This window comes from Babylonia areolata, chromosome 34, assembly GCF_041734735.1.
Source record: "Babylonia areolata isolate BAREFJ2019XMU chromosome 34, ASM4173473v1, whole genome shotgun sequence".
Taxonomy (NCBI): Eukaryota; Metazoa; Mollusca; class Gastropoda; order Neogastropoda; family Buccinidae; genus Babylonia; species Babylonia areolata.
The window spans coordinates 9,962,921-9,977,920 of record NC_134909.1 but is presented as its reverse complement, the minus strand read 5'-3'; the positions used below and the strand labels follow the sequence as shown (position 1 = coordinate 9,977,920).

At 42.9% G+C, this 15,000-nt stretch overlaps 1 protein-coding gene across 1 annotated transcript in view; it reads left to right on the top strand.

Moving 5' to 3' along the window:
* LOC143277524 (nephrin-like) overlaps positions 1-15,000 on the top strand; it is a 135,298-nt gene that overhangs the window by 8,956 nt on the left and 111,342 nt on the right. The window contains exon 2 of the mRNA XM_076582393.1: positions 5,777-6,277. Coding sequence (XP_076438508.1) covers positions 6,172-6,277 — 106 coding nt within the window. The 5' untranslated portion in view covers positions 5,777-6,171. The remainder of the gene's footprint in view (positions 1-5,776; positions 6,278-15,000) is intronic.

Sequence of the window (15,000 nt, the reverse complement as noted above, 5' to 3'; positions counted from 1 at the left end):
GGGTGTTTGTGTGTGTGTGTGTGTGTGTGTGTGTGTGTGTGTGTGTGTGTGTGTGTGTGTTCCTCGTTTTCTCTCCCTCTCTGCCGTCTTCCTCTCTCCAATCCCCCCCCCCCCCCACCCCACCCCACCCCCCGCCTCTTTCCCCGTATCCTCTTTACGACTACTACAATTATTATTATCATTACTACTACTGTTTCTACTTCTAGCACTACTACTGCTATGTTGTTTGCTTATCAAGAGTAAGCTTACAAAACGAAAGGTTCCATGCTGATGGGATTGTGATAGTGTTTCATGGGAAACACACACACACACACACACACACACTCACACACACACACACACACACACACACACACTCATACACACACACACACACACACACACACACACACACACACATGGACACCGGACACAAAAATACAAATCTGGTCAATCTGCCAACTATCATCCGTTTTGATTAATTTCAAAATATAAAAAATTGGACGATTAAAATAATAGATAGATGAATAAATAGATAAAGACATGCAGATAGATAGAAAGATAGACACACAGACATTCAGACATACATACAGACAGACAGACAGATAGATAGATAGATAGATAGATAGGTACCTAATAGGTCCTGCATCCTGCATCGTATTTATATCAAAAGCCTAGCGCATCATGGGTTAACCACATTAACACCCCACCACCCCACCCCAGCCCCCCACCCCACTACCCCCCGCCCTCCTTCCGCAAACCCTCAAGGTCTATTTTTTAAAACAAACTAATGATCCAAGCGCGACGCAGCTAAGCTTAAGTCAATAGCGTGTGAAAGCCTAATTTGAATCTGTTTATCATCAAGTCGTTGTCAGCAAATTTCGCTTATATTGGTTTCAACTATTTCCCCAGAAGAAAGTGCACCGTTTGTCACTGAACTTGATGATGCAAAAGGAAGATCTAATTAAACTTTTGAACGTTCTCACTGAAGTCTCATGATAGAATATTTCAAAGTGGGGAATATGGCGCCACTTCCGTCGAGCTGGTGCAAAAACTACTGTGTGCTGTTGTTCGTTTAAAAAAAAAAAGCAAGAAAAAAATTCACGCTGTTGATTTGACTCCCCCAAATCTCCTCTTAAACTGACAACGTTCTTTGGCTTTCAGTCTGCTGTTTTAGTTACTAAAAAAAACAAAAAACAAAAAAAACGTGTATTCCCTGAAGACTTAAATGATCTTGATGTAAGTGGATGTCCTCTAACACGATGAAAAATATAACAGTGAGCTTACAAGCTTCATTGGGCTTGATGGGCTACATTGTAATATCTCAAACGTAATACCTAAGCTTACCACCCATGACCAATTTGCGACAAAAAAAATGGAATGCTCCAATCAGTGGTACCACTTGGAAGAGTTCATTTATAAAGCGGCAGAGAGACTGTCAACGCGTCAAAAGAATCACGTGTTATAATCAATCAGCATGTCTTCGCATGACTGTGTGTGAGAAGCTTATGTTCTGGAAACTAAAGGAAAAAAAAAACAAACAAAAAAACCCACCCATCCCAGCTATTTCCCGGAGCAAGGGAAAAGAGGTTTGCTGTTTCTACGTGGAGAATTAATGGGGGAAGAAAAAAGGTTTGATCCTAGATGAATTATTGATTGGAAGGTTAGAACGTTGGCTTTTCTATCAAACTTACACCAAAATAACCGACAGCGCGGGAGCAGTAACAGCATTTTACGTTGATAAGATCAGAGCAGGCCTATGTTGGGGGTAGAATTCTGTTCAGAAAGCTGTCGGAACTTCGATCTTTTTTTTTTAGTAGTAGATCAACGCCATTTATAGATCAATGCTCAGTGGCCCGTACGTAAAGGGTGTTGTTGCAGGGATGCCTGTCTGTGCTTTGATGGAATTAGAATGCCAAGTACGTCTATTTTTTATGAAGAAAGTAGGCTATTCAACGGGGTGTTCCAGTTTGCTCTCTCTCTCTCTCTCTCTCTCTCTCTCTCGCTCGCTCTCTCTCTCTCTCTCTCTCTCTCTCTCTCTCTCTCTCTCTCTCCTAGGATTAAAACTTGGAAAGTGCTTCATGTGTTATTTGACTGCTTATTTCAGCGCGCTCAAAAAAAGGGAAAGCCATTTTTCCTCCTCATTCCGAGACTCTAAAAAAGGGCCCATAAACACAAATATTCCTCCAAAGTATTAGGTAGATTCCGTGTTCTTATTTCTTATTTTAGTACGTTCAACTAGTCTGTGATTATTTATATCAAGCTTTATGTAGAAAGGTAGTTCTTGGAGTTTAAAAGCAGAAGCCTGCACTATCAGCTTTCTTGCCCGTAAATATAGATCTAGCGAGCACCGTTTTCGCACGGAAACAATGTTGATAGATCCATTTATCTTTTCCTTTGTTGGCTGCGACCCCCACTGTCACTCGTATGTACACGAGTTGGCTTTTATGTGTATGACCATTTTTTATCCCCGTCATGTAGGCAGCCATACTCAGTTTTCGTGAGGCTAGGGGGGGGGGGGGGGTCATGCCGGGTACGATCTTGTTTCTATAATTCACCGAAATGCTGCCATGGGTTTGGGTATCTTTAACGTTCGTATTTGATACACACGAAGGAGTTCACGCACTATCAGATCTGCAGATCTGTTGACCTGGGAGATGGGAGGGGGGGGGGGGGGGGGGGGATCTCCACCCTTTACCCACCAGGCGCCGTGACCGAGATTCGAACCTGCGACCCTCCAGATTGACAGTCCAACGCTTTGATTAACCACTCGGCTGCTGCGCCCGCCAGATCTATTTCTAGTGTGGCTCTGATAATAAAACCCCCGATCCTCATGCGATTTCTCACATCTGTTAAATTACTGGTTTTTGATTCGGTGGAGGGGGAGGGGGGGGGGGGCAAATAGATTCGCGAGGGGGAAAAAAACACCAAAACCAACAAAACAAACAAAAAACTTTAAACAGTCGCAAGGTGTCCATCAGGATCAGATATTATTAACTCTTTCGGGGGTAAATATTTTGGCAGCAGTAAATAAAAGAAAGGAACAGATTTTTTTAACATAAAAAAAGAAGAAGAAAGAATCAGAGATACATTTTCTGGCCCATTATCGGAAGAAGAAAAAAACTAAAAAAAAAAAAACCTGACAAGAGAGGAACTGTAATGGAACCTGTATTTTCTCCTTGCACCCATCCATCCATCCATCCACCCATCCATCCACCCATCCATCCATCCATCCACCCATCCATCCACCCATCCATCCATCCTCCCATCCATCCATCCACCCATCCATCCATCCATCCATCCATCCTCCCATCCATCCATCCATCCACCCATCCATCCATCCACCCATCCATCCACCCATCCATCCATCCACCCATCCATCCATCCACCCATCCATCCATCCATCCATCCACCCATCCATCCACCCATCCATCCATCCATCCATCCATCCACCCATCCATCCACCCATCCATCCTCCCATCCATCCATCCATCCACCCATCCATCCATCCATCCACCCATCCATCCATCCATCCACCCATCCATCCATCCTCCCATCCATCCACCCTGCGCCTTTCCGCGTGACTCAGCAGGGCTACAACCCCAAAGCGCGAACTTTTCGGAGTTTTTTTTCCCCCCCACCAAATAGCGCTTATGCGCAAAACAGTAGCTGAAAGGCGTGCTCTTTTAGGTAGCTTAAAAGCGGCGAGGTCTTAAAGTCCCCAGACGCGCGAGTGTTTTTATCCTAGCGGTGACAATGTTAACAACAATGATTTTACCGTTTACATTTTTGTATTCTATGTCTATGCCGATAAAATGGTAAAACAAGCCCAAAAGCGCTGACTTCTATTGATGTTTCCCAATAGTAAGTACTTGCTCAAACGCGGCAGCTCAAAAGTGCGCCTTGAAATAGCGCAAAGCGAGGAATGCTTTTTAAAAAAAAATAAAATAAATATATAAAAAATTTAAAAAAAAAAAAAAAGTAAGTAAAAGAAAAGAAAAAAGAGTATATCTGGTTCTAGCGGGGGCAATGATAGCAACGATTTTACAATGCACCATATGGTTGTATTCTAGGTGTTTGTACGGATACAAGGTAAAATAATCATCATTGCATGCTTTGTTACCAGATTTCCTAACATGATAAATAGATAACATGTCAAAGTCACACACACACACACACACACACACACAAATGCAAGTGCACAGTTCAGTCCCTAATGACCACGTCACCCCAACCGATGTTGATATCTCTGAATGTCTGTCCACAGACGCTACTAATGCACTAGAATGCTCGTGTTTAAGAATGCCTGAAACTTCCTGTAGAAACTCGTTTTTACCAGGTGAAATTCTATCGACCCGAAAAAATGGATGCGAAAATCGCACGGAAAGTGCAAGAAAAAAAATCGCATTAACCTTTAAAAAAAAAAAAAAAAATTCTCCTTTCTCTCTCTCTCTCTCTCTCTCTCTCTCTTCCGCTTTTTCTTCTTCTTCTTTTTTTCTTTTTTATCAACCTGTGAATTCATTGACCCAAATTTCGCGTGAATTTCGAACGAACTTTTTCGTTCTTGGGCTGCAACTCAACGTTCTTTCATATGTACACGAGTAGGCTTTTACGTCTGTGACCGTTTTTACCCCGCCATGTAGGCTGCCATACTCTGTTTTCGGGGTTGTGCATGCTGAGTATGTTTTTGTTTCGATAACCCACCGAAGCTGACATGGATTACAGGATCGTTAACGTGCGTATTTGATCTTCTGCTTGGGTATACTCAACGAAGGGGGTTCAGGCACTAGCAGGTCTGGTTTGGTAGAAGAAAACCACTTTGAAAGGTACACAAATACGTAAATACATAGGCATGCATTCAAAGCCTGACTAAGCGCGTTGGGTTATATTATGCTGCTGGTCAGGCATATGCCAAACAGAATCATGGTGTAGCGTATATGGATTTGTTCGAACGCTTTGACGCCTCCTTAATTACGAAACTGAAACTTCGTACTTTAAGAGGAAGGCTGAAAACTAGATCCAACACACACACACACACACACACACACACACAGAGTGGCAACTCTTCACACACATTGCCTCATTGTTCTTTCACTTAGACCCCAATACAGACAGGCCATTGTTGATTGCAGCTTTGCGCCTTTAGTTGTTCTGTAGAGAGGGGTGTGTGTGTGTTTTTGGGGTGTGTGTGTGTGTGTGTGTGGTGGTGGTGGGGGGGGGTGGGGGGGGGAGGAGGGGGACAGTGGTGAGGAGAAAGGGAAATGAATCGATGCACGGAGCTGTTATGTGTGTGTGTGCGTGTGTGTGTGTGTGTGTGTGTGAAGCTGTGGTTTGGTATTTAGAACAAAACACACACACACACACACACACACACACACACACACACACACACACAAATAACAAAACAAAACAAAACCAAACCGAACAGCACAGACCCCCAGTAGTTGGTGATATTTTCATGTGAGCTTCACCGCTTGTTCGTTCAGAGAAAAAAAAAAAGGGATGAAGGTGGTAGTGGGGGGAGAGGGGGGGGGGGGGGGGCTTTTTTTTCCCCAGCACAAGGGGAGACATTGTCTTGTCTTGGGAAGGGAGCTAACTAACTCTATAAAACTTTACACCACCAATATTTATGACACACAGCAACACGTTCACGCTCGCGTGCGCGCTCACATGTTTCATTCACATGCAGACAAGCATTGTCCTTATTATCCTTAATATTATTATTATTATTATTGTGTTGTTGTTGTAATTGCTGTTGACATGATCATTATTCTTGTTATGATCATTTTGCTTTCAGGTCCTAGCCGAGAACAGACGAGGAGGTAAACAACAACAACAACAACATCCCAACAACAACAACAACAACAAAAACTGTCAACGAGCGAAGTGAACTGAACATGCCTTTGTGAAACAAACAGACAAACAAACAAACGACAACAGTACCACCACCACCAACAACAACACCAACAATACAACAATAAAAACAACAAGGAAATCAAAAAACAAACAAACAACAACAACAACAACAGCAACAAGAAACAAAAGGACAACATGGTGAAGATGACCCGACCACACTCGACAACTTCGTGACACCCCAAAGCGCCAACAGTCGTGGTTCCCAGAGGTTGAAAGAAATTAGAGGAGGCTGGTGGTTAGGAAGGAAGAAGGGAAGGAAGAGAAGGAAGGAAGAGGATGCAGAGAAGGAAAGGATTACCGTTGCCATGGACAACGAGGCGAGGCTGTTGGCTGGAGAGAGGATGCCAAGTCGTTGCTGCATTGATGCTCCTTCTGTCTGCAGGTAAGGGGAGAGAGAGAACGAATGAACGAATTGTAATGCCATTAATTGAGAGAGAGAGAGAGAGAGAACGAATGAATGAATGAACGAATTGTAATGCCATTAATTGAAAGAGAGAGAGAAAGAACGAATGAACGAATTGTAATGCCATTAATTGAGAGAGAGAGAGAGAGAGAGAATGAACGAATTGTAATGCCATTAACTGAGAGAGAGAGATAGAAAGAAAGAACGAATGAACGAATTGTAATGCCGTTAATTGAGAGAGAGAGAGAGAATGAACGAATTGTAATGCCATTAACTGAGAGAGAGAGAAAGAAAGAACGAATGAACGAATTGTAATGCCATTAATTGAGAGAGAGAGAGAACGAACGAATTTTTTATTGCCATTAATTGAGAGAGAGAATTAACGAACGAATTTTAATGCCATTAATTGAGAGAGAAATGAACAGACCAATTTTAATGCCATTAATTGAGAGAGAGAATCAGATCAGAGAGAGAATGAACGGATTGTAATGCCATTGAGAGAGATATAGATAGAATGAACAAACGAATGAACGAATTTTTAATGCCATTAATTGAGAGAGAGGGAGAATGAACGAACAAATTTTTATTGCCATTAATTGAAAGAAAATTAGAGAATGAACAAATTTTAATGTCATTAATTGAGAGAGATATAGATAGAATGAAGAAACGAATGAACGAATTTTAATGCCATTAATTGAGGGGGAGAATGAACGAACGAATTTTTATTGCCATTAATTGAGAGAGAGAGAATGAGAGAGAGAATGAACGAATTTTAATGCCATTGATTGAGAGAGATATAGATAGAATGAACAAACGAATGAACGAATTTTAATGCCATTAATTGAGAGGGAGAATGAACGAACGAATTTTTATTGCCATTAATTGAGAGAGAGAATGAGAGAGAGAATGAACGAATTTTAATGCCATTGATTGAGAGAGATATAGATAGAATGAACAAACGAATGAACGAATTTTAATGCCAATAATTGAGAGAGGGGGGGGGGAGAATGAACGAACGAATTTTAATGCCATTAATTGAGAGAGAGAGAGAGAGAGGGGGGGGGGGGGAATGAACGAACGAATTTTTATTGCCATTAATTGAGAGAGAGAATGAACGAATTTTAATGCCATTGATTGAGAGAGAGAATGAGAGAGAGAATGAACGAATTTTAATGCCATTAATTGAGAGAGAGAATGAGAGAGAGAATGAACGAATTTTAATGCCATTAATTGAGAGAGAGAGATGGGGGGGGGGGGGGGAGAATGAACGAACGAATTTTTATTGCCATTAATTGAGAGAGAGAATGAGAGAGAGAATGAACGAATTTAATGCCATTGATTGAGAGAGAGAATGAGAGAGAGAATGAACGAATTTTAATGCCATTAATTGAGAGAGAGAATGAGAGAGAGAATGAACGAATTTTAATGCCATTAATTGAGAGAGAGAGAGAGGGGGGGGGGGAGAATGAACGAACGAATTTTTATTGCCATTAATTGAGAGAGAGAATGAGAGAGAGAATGAACGAATTTTAATGCCATTAATTGAGAGAGAGAGGGGGGGGGGGGAGAATGAACGAACGAATTTTTATTGCCATTAATTGAGAGAGAGAATGAGAGAGATAGAGAAGGAAGGAACGGATTTTAAGGCCATTAACTGAAAGAGATAGAAAGAATGAACGAACGAATTTTAATGCCATTAATTGAGAGAGAGAGTGTGTGTGAGTTTTAATGCCATTAATTAATAGAGAGAGAGAGAATTAATGAATGAACGAATTCTAATGCCATTAAATTAATTAAGCTTGTTCAGCCCATTCAGCAATGCGACACAGCAAACATCAGTAAGCGCGCGACACGATGTCACAGACATAGATGGAGACCATGGCAATATTTTGTTTTGTTTTCAATGTACTACATTGAAGGAAAAAAAAAGAGAGAGAGAGAGAGAGAGAATAGCGAATATTTTTAATCAGATTAGGCCATAATCCCCTTTCGGATAATTATTACGCAGTCGTAAATGTATAATAGTACTTTAAACAAAGTTAGCACAAACAAACGAAACACGCAAAACCATCATAAATTGTACGACAAACAATAGGTTCAGAAGAGATGGGGGGGGGGGGGGGGGGGGGGGGCATACGGATAATTTATTAAAGGCCACTGACCCCCGCCCCCCCCTCACCCCCCCCCCCCCCTCCCGCCCCCACCACCACCACCACCTTTTTTTTTTTTTTTCCTAAGGGGTAGAGAAAGAGATATACGGATAGAAAGGTCACAGACCCCCTTTGATGGAGTAGATAGATACGGATAATTTACTCGTTCAGCCTTAGCCCCTATGAAGGGGTAAACAAACCTCTGTTTCGTCGAATTTGTTTGACTAAATGTGTAGTAGCAGTAGTAGTAGTAGTAACAGCAGTAGTAGTAGTAGTTGTTGTTATTGTTGTTGTAGCAGTAGACAGCGAGATACGAAACCAAACGAAATGAATTGTTTTTAGTTTACAAGGATAACGGAATAAGCATGAGGTTTTGTTTGTTTTTTTTATTTTTGTTTTTTGTTTTGTTTGTTTGTTTTTTTTGTTTTGTTTTTTAAATCCAGCCCTTAGGGGAGAAAGAAAGAAAGAATTTGGGTGGAGAAACAGATAACTGATTGTATTACTGATGAATAGAAACATACTCTATTGAAAAAAAAGTAACAACAATAGTCACTTGACGAAAGAGAATACAAGAAACAGAGAGACTGGATGTGTATAGCAGAAGTGGTCCAGACTACAACCTGTACAAGCCTGGTAAACAGTAATATATATATACACACACACACACACACACACACACACACACACACACACACACACACACACACACAAACACTTAGCTTTGGTTCGATCGATATTGATAATAAAATTCTTAATAGTATTTGTTAAGGACAAAAAAGGAGGAAAACTAAACAATGTAGTCAAAATTTTCCATTATTTTTAGGTCATTAGGAAGCGCGCGCGCGCACACACACACACACACACACACACACACACACACACACACACACACACACACACACCAAAACAAAACAAAAACAAAAAACCCCACCAAGCTTGCATCTACAGATGTTCTAAAGAAATATGTCATCCAGTCTTACGCTTACAGTTGACTTTTCACTATTTTAAAAAAATAAATAGATAAAAAATAAAATAAATATAATCATTTTTGGAAAAGCAGCAAACACCCTAACTAAAAAGGAAGTAGGAAAGTGAGTGGTTTCCCTTTGAAGGTACGTGGAGAGCCAGCTTTCAGCTCCTTCACTGGAAGAAGAGGAGGGGGATTGGGGGGTGTGGTGAGGACCTCCTGCTGCTCTTTGCTGCTACACTCTGTGCACTGCTTCCACAGCCTGTAGTGACCCAGACAGGGGTCCTCGGTATTGATTGGAAACAACGGGCGCAATAGCCGAGTGGTTAAAGCGTTGGGACTTTCAATCTTGGGGGCGTGGGGGGGTCCCCGGGTTCGAATCTCAGTAACGGCGCCTGGTGGGTATAAAGAGTGGAGATTTTTTTTTTTTTTTTCCCCGATCTCCGAGGTGAACATAATTATGTGCAGCCTTTCTTAGTGCCTGAACTCTTTTCGTGTGTATACCGCAAGTAGAAGATTAAATACGCACGTTAAAGATCCTGTAATCCATGTCAGCGTTCGGTGGGTTATGGAAACAAGGATACACCCTACATGCACATGCCCGGAAACGGAGAGTGGCCGCCTACACGGCGGGGGTAAAAACGGTCATACACGTTAAAGCCGACTCATATGTACACGTGTACGAGAGAACGTGGGAGTTGCAGCCCAGGAACGCAGAAGAAGAAGAAGAAGAAGCTGCTGCTGCAATCTGCGTGCTGCTGACAGCCTGGTGTCCCAGACAGGGTCCTCTTGAGGGTATTGATTGGAAATCCTCCTCCACCGTGGGGAACTTCTCTTCTTCTTCGTTCGTGGGCTGCAACTCCCACGTTCACTCGTATGTACACATGTGGGCTTTTACGTGTATGACTATTTTTGTTGTTGTTTGTTTTGTTTTGTTTTTTTACGCCCCGCCATGTATGCAGCCATACTCAGTTTTCGGGGGGGGTGTATGCTCGGTTTGTACTTGTTTCCATAACCCACCGAATGCTGCTGACATGGAGTACAGGATCTTTAACGTGCGTGTTTGATCTTATGTGTGCGAATGCACACGAATGCGCGCGCGCGCGCGCGCGTGTGTGTGTGTGTGTGTGTGTGGTGAAGTAAGGATAACAGAGTCTGTGCACAATTTAAATGTGGAGAGTTGAAGTGTTTGCCACTTTTAAACACATGGATGAAAAAAAAAAAAAAAAAAAAAAGAATAGCAGTTTTATTCATAGAGTTACAAAGTCAATTTTTAGAGTTACACAAGTCCCGCCTTTTTTTTTTTTTTTTTTTTTTTTTAACTGTTTATTGTGGGTAACGAGCCGTTAGTTCCAAACGAAAGGTGAATTACATCTGGCGTTTTAGTGCCTCTGCTTCAACAACCCAACATTGTAGTTATAGCTTTTCAGATAAAAGACATAATTATTGTTAATCGTAAATTGACTAGGATTTATTGTCATTAGTATTATCATTATCAGTATCAATATTATCATCATTATTAGTATCATATTTTATTATATTTCATTTTTTTAGGGGAGGCGTTGTGTACAAAAATTAATGTGTGAGAACGAAACACAAGCCTTGCAAACTCAGTTGTTGTTGTTGTTGTTGTTTTCTTTCTTGACACGGATGATGCATGTGCTGACAAGACATCGATAATTAATAGCAATTTGTTTCATTTCGAAGTAGTGTAAATTCATTTGGATGAGAATAGGAGAAACAAAATTAGAAAACGATAAAATAGAATTTGTTTGTTTGTTGTTGTTTTTTTTGTTGTTGTTGTTTTTTTTCTAAAAAAGAAGAAGAAAAGAAAAGAAAGCGCATTCTTTATTCTTCCGGAAAATACCGTACAAGCAACAACCATAATGATGATGATGATGATAATGATTAGTATTTATATAGCGCTAAATCTTGTGCAGAGACAAATCAAGACGCTTCCACACCAGTTAGCCACATGCATGCATAGTACTATTTGTAGGCTTAAGGCTGAAAAAAAAACAAACAGAAAAAACTAACAAAAATACAAAAAAACAGAAACTATCATTATTTCAAGAAAGTCATGGTTCCATTTGTCCTGTCCATCTCCAGACACGTCTTTTGTTTGAAAAAAACATAAAACAAAACAAAAAAAAACCGACTGAACTGAGGACATGTGCATGCGTGCGCGCGTGCGTGCGTATGTGTGTCTTGTCTGTGTGTCAGTGTGTGTTTCTGCTGCTCTGACTGAGCACTTCCAGCCTGGTGCCAGACGTGCCAGGGTCCTGAAGGTATCGACCGAAGGATTGTGAAGTGTTACCCCCCCCCCCCCCCCCCCCCCCTTTTTTTTTTTTTTTTTTTTTTTTTTTTAAAGAGTGAGGGGAACTACTTCAAAAGTCCTCTGAAGGTGTGTGTGTGTGTGTGGTGAAGTAATGGCTAATGAAGCCTGTGGGGGATTCATGCAGGCGAGTGGCAGGGATGGGGGTGGGAGGGGGCCCCCCCAGGTCGGGTTGAAAGTGTTTCCAATATTCTGAAAATGAAAAGCAGTTTGTTGTTGTTTTCGGAGTCAAAAGGCAGTTTTTGTTGTTGTTGTCTTTTTTTTTTTTTTTTTTTTTTTTTTTTAGAGATTAAGTTCTATATCCTCCTCCACTCCACTCCTTCATCCCCCAAGTTCAGGTTCAATAACCCCTGCCCCCCCCCCCCCCCCCCCATTCTCCCCACCCCCGTCACACGCACACACCCATTCTTTTCTCTTTTTTTTCCTATCTTCCTTACTCATGAAATATAACTTAAGAGTCCTTGGTATGTGATCAGTGTATTTACTCACACAAGCTGCCATTTGTGGGCATGTTTGTTTGTTGTTTTTTTGTTTGTTTGTTGTTGTTTTTTATCCCTACACACGAAGACGACACGTACAGTGCTTGAGTAAGTCTAGGAAAAGTTATTTCTTTTAGGACTTTAATCATAACAAATTTCTCAGAGTTTTTTTTTTTTTTTTTTTTTTTGGGGGGGGGGGGGGGGGGTGCGTGGAGGGTCGGTGGGGGTGTGGGGGGGGGACGTGTGTGTGTGTGTGTCTGAGAGAGAGAGAGAGAGAGGGTGTGTGAAAAGCTCTTCATATCTACCGGATCAGAGCAAGCAGAATAATATGTCGATTCCTATAAATAATCATCATATTGGCGTGAGGAACGAGACAGAAGCCTTTCAAATTGATGAACTTTGTTCCCGCTCACGTCTGCGCCCTGGCATTCTCCTTTAATTTAGTCTGTCAGAACCCCCCACCCCCACCCCCCATCCCCGACGACCCTCTCCCTCCCTCCCCCTCCCACCCGCACAATCCTACGCCCCCCCGCCCCCCCCCCCCCCCCTTTTTTTTTTTTTTTTTTTTTTTTTTAAGAAGAGACATACTGAATAGGATCGTGAGTGAGAGAGAAACTTCTGGTTGCGGAAAAAAAAGAAAAGAAAAAAAATCATAGAGGTTGTGTGTGTGTGTGCGGAAGGGATGGGGGTGGGGATCGGGAGATAGAAAAGAAGAAGAAAAAAAATAATAATTGAGCTGACTGTAACTTCGACAATTCAAAGAAAGGCACGACTCCACAGTTGTCTTTCTTTCTAACCCTCCCCCACCCTCCCCAAGCCCCCCACACTCCACTCCACCCCAGACGTCTTTTCATGGAAACTAACCAACCCAGTGGAAAGGGAAAGTGCTTCCCCTTTTTTTTGATATGGGTGGGGCGGGGCGGGAGGGGGGAGTGGGGGGATGGGAGGGTTCGGTGGGGATGGGAGGAAGGGAGGAGGTGGTGGTGAAGGGGGTTGTCAGCAGCTCACAGCACAGAGCAGCAGCCTGCCCACTTGACGAAGGAGGAGGAGTAGGAGGAGCACTGGTGAGGACTCCCTGTGTTCCTGGCTGTACTGCTGCCCTCTCACTGGTGCCGCCGCTTCCAGCCTTGGTCCCCTGTTGGTGATGGTGGTGGTGGTGGTGGTGGTGCCAGTGGTGGTGACGGGTGTGTGCGCCAGACAGGGTGATCTCTTCCTGAAGGAGGAAGCATCGATCGGAAATCGACGGGCGCTACACCCGAGTGGGGTTAACCTTCAAGCGTTGGGACTTTCAATCTTGAGGGTCACGGGTTCGAATCTCGTCGGTGACGGGCGCAATAGCCGAGTTGTTGATAAAGTGTCGGGACTTTCAGTCATGAGGAACCCGGGTTCGAATCTCGGTAACGTCGCAACGGCCGAGTTGTTGATAAAGCGTGGGGACTTTCAATCTTGAGGGTCCCGGGTTCGAATCTCTGTGACGGTGCAATAGCCGAGTGCTTAAAGCGTTGGGACTTTCAGTCTTGAAGGTCCCGGGTTCGAATCTCGGTACTGGGCGCCTGGTGGGTAAAGGGTGGTTTTCTTTTCCGACCTCCTAGGTGATCATACGTGCAGACCTGCTTCAAGTGCCTGAACCCTCCTCTTCGTGTGTCTACACAAGCAGAAGATCAAATGCGCACGTTAAAGATCCTGTAATCCATGTCAGCGTTCGGTGGGTTATGGAAAAAAAAAAGAACACACCCAGCATGCACCCCCCCCCCCCCCCCCCCGAAAACGGAGTATGGCTGCCTACATGGCGGGGGTCATACACGTAAAAGCCCACTCGTGTACATACGAGTGAACGTGGGAGTTGCAGCCCTAGAACGAAGAAGAAGAAGAGTCCTACAACGCCTGTATTTTCTCTCAAAACCCCACGCCCAGCTCCCCCCCCCCCCCCCCTAAGCCCCCCCTAACCCCCCCCCCCCCCCAACACACACAGCACCACCCCTCCCCTCCCCATCCCCTGCGCCTCCGCACCCCCCTCCACTAGACCTTGAATGGTGGTCTGGACCCTAGTCATTCAGATGAGACGATACACCGAGGTCCTGTACGTGTGCAGCATGCACTTAGCGAAAGTAAAAGAACCCACACAGCAACAAAAGGGTTATCTTATCCTGGCGAAATTCTGTAGAAAAATCCACTTGGATGGGAAAACAAATGAAAAATTGCAGGTAGGAGGGGGGGGGGGGGGGTGGAGAGTGGAGGGGGTGACGCTCTCAGTGTAGCGACGTGCTCACTCTGGGGGACAGCAGCCCGAATTTCACACCGAGAAATTTGTTGTGATAGAAAGAGCAATACAATACAATACAATGCAATGCAATGCAATACAATACAATACAATGCAATACAACACAATACAATGCAATACAACACATGCAATACAATACAATGCAATACAATACAATACAATGCAATACAACACAATACAACACAATACAATACAATACAATACAATACAATACAACACAATACAATACAATGCTGACTGTGTTAAACAAGTTCCGGAGTTCTTGTAAAAACGCTACGTCATGTGAACTGTAAAGTAAGGCGTTGTACCTTAATGAAATATTATTGTTGTTTGATAATGATGGGAGTCCAACTCGAAGCGTTTTTTTTTCCACCTCCAGCTTTGAGGGAAATTAAATCTGCTGTACGATAAAATCCTCCCTCGCTTTATTTGTAAAAAAAAAAAAAAAAATTGTAAACCAAGCGTGGCTCTGCTAGCTTGTCAGAAGAAA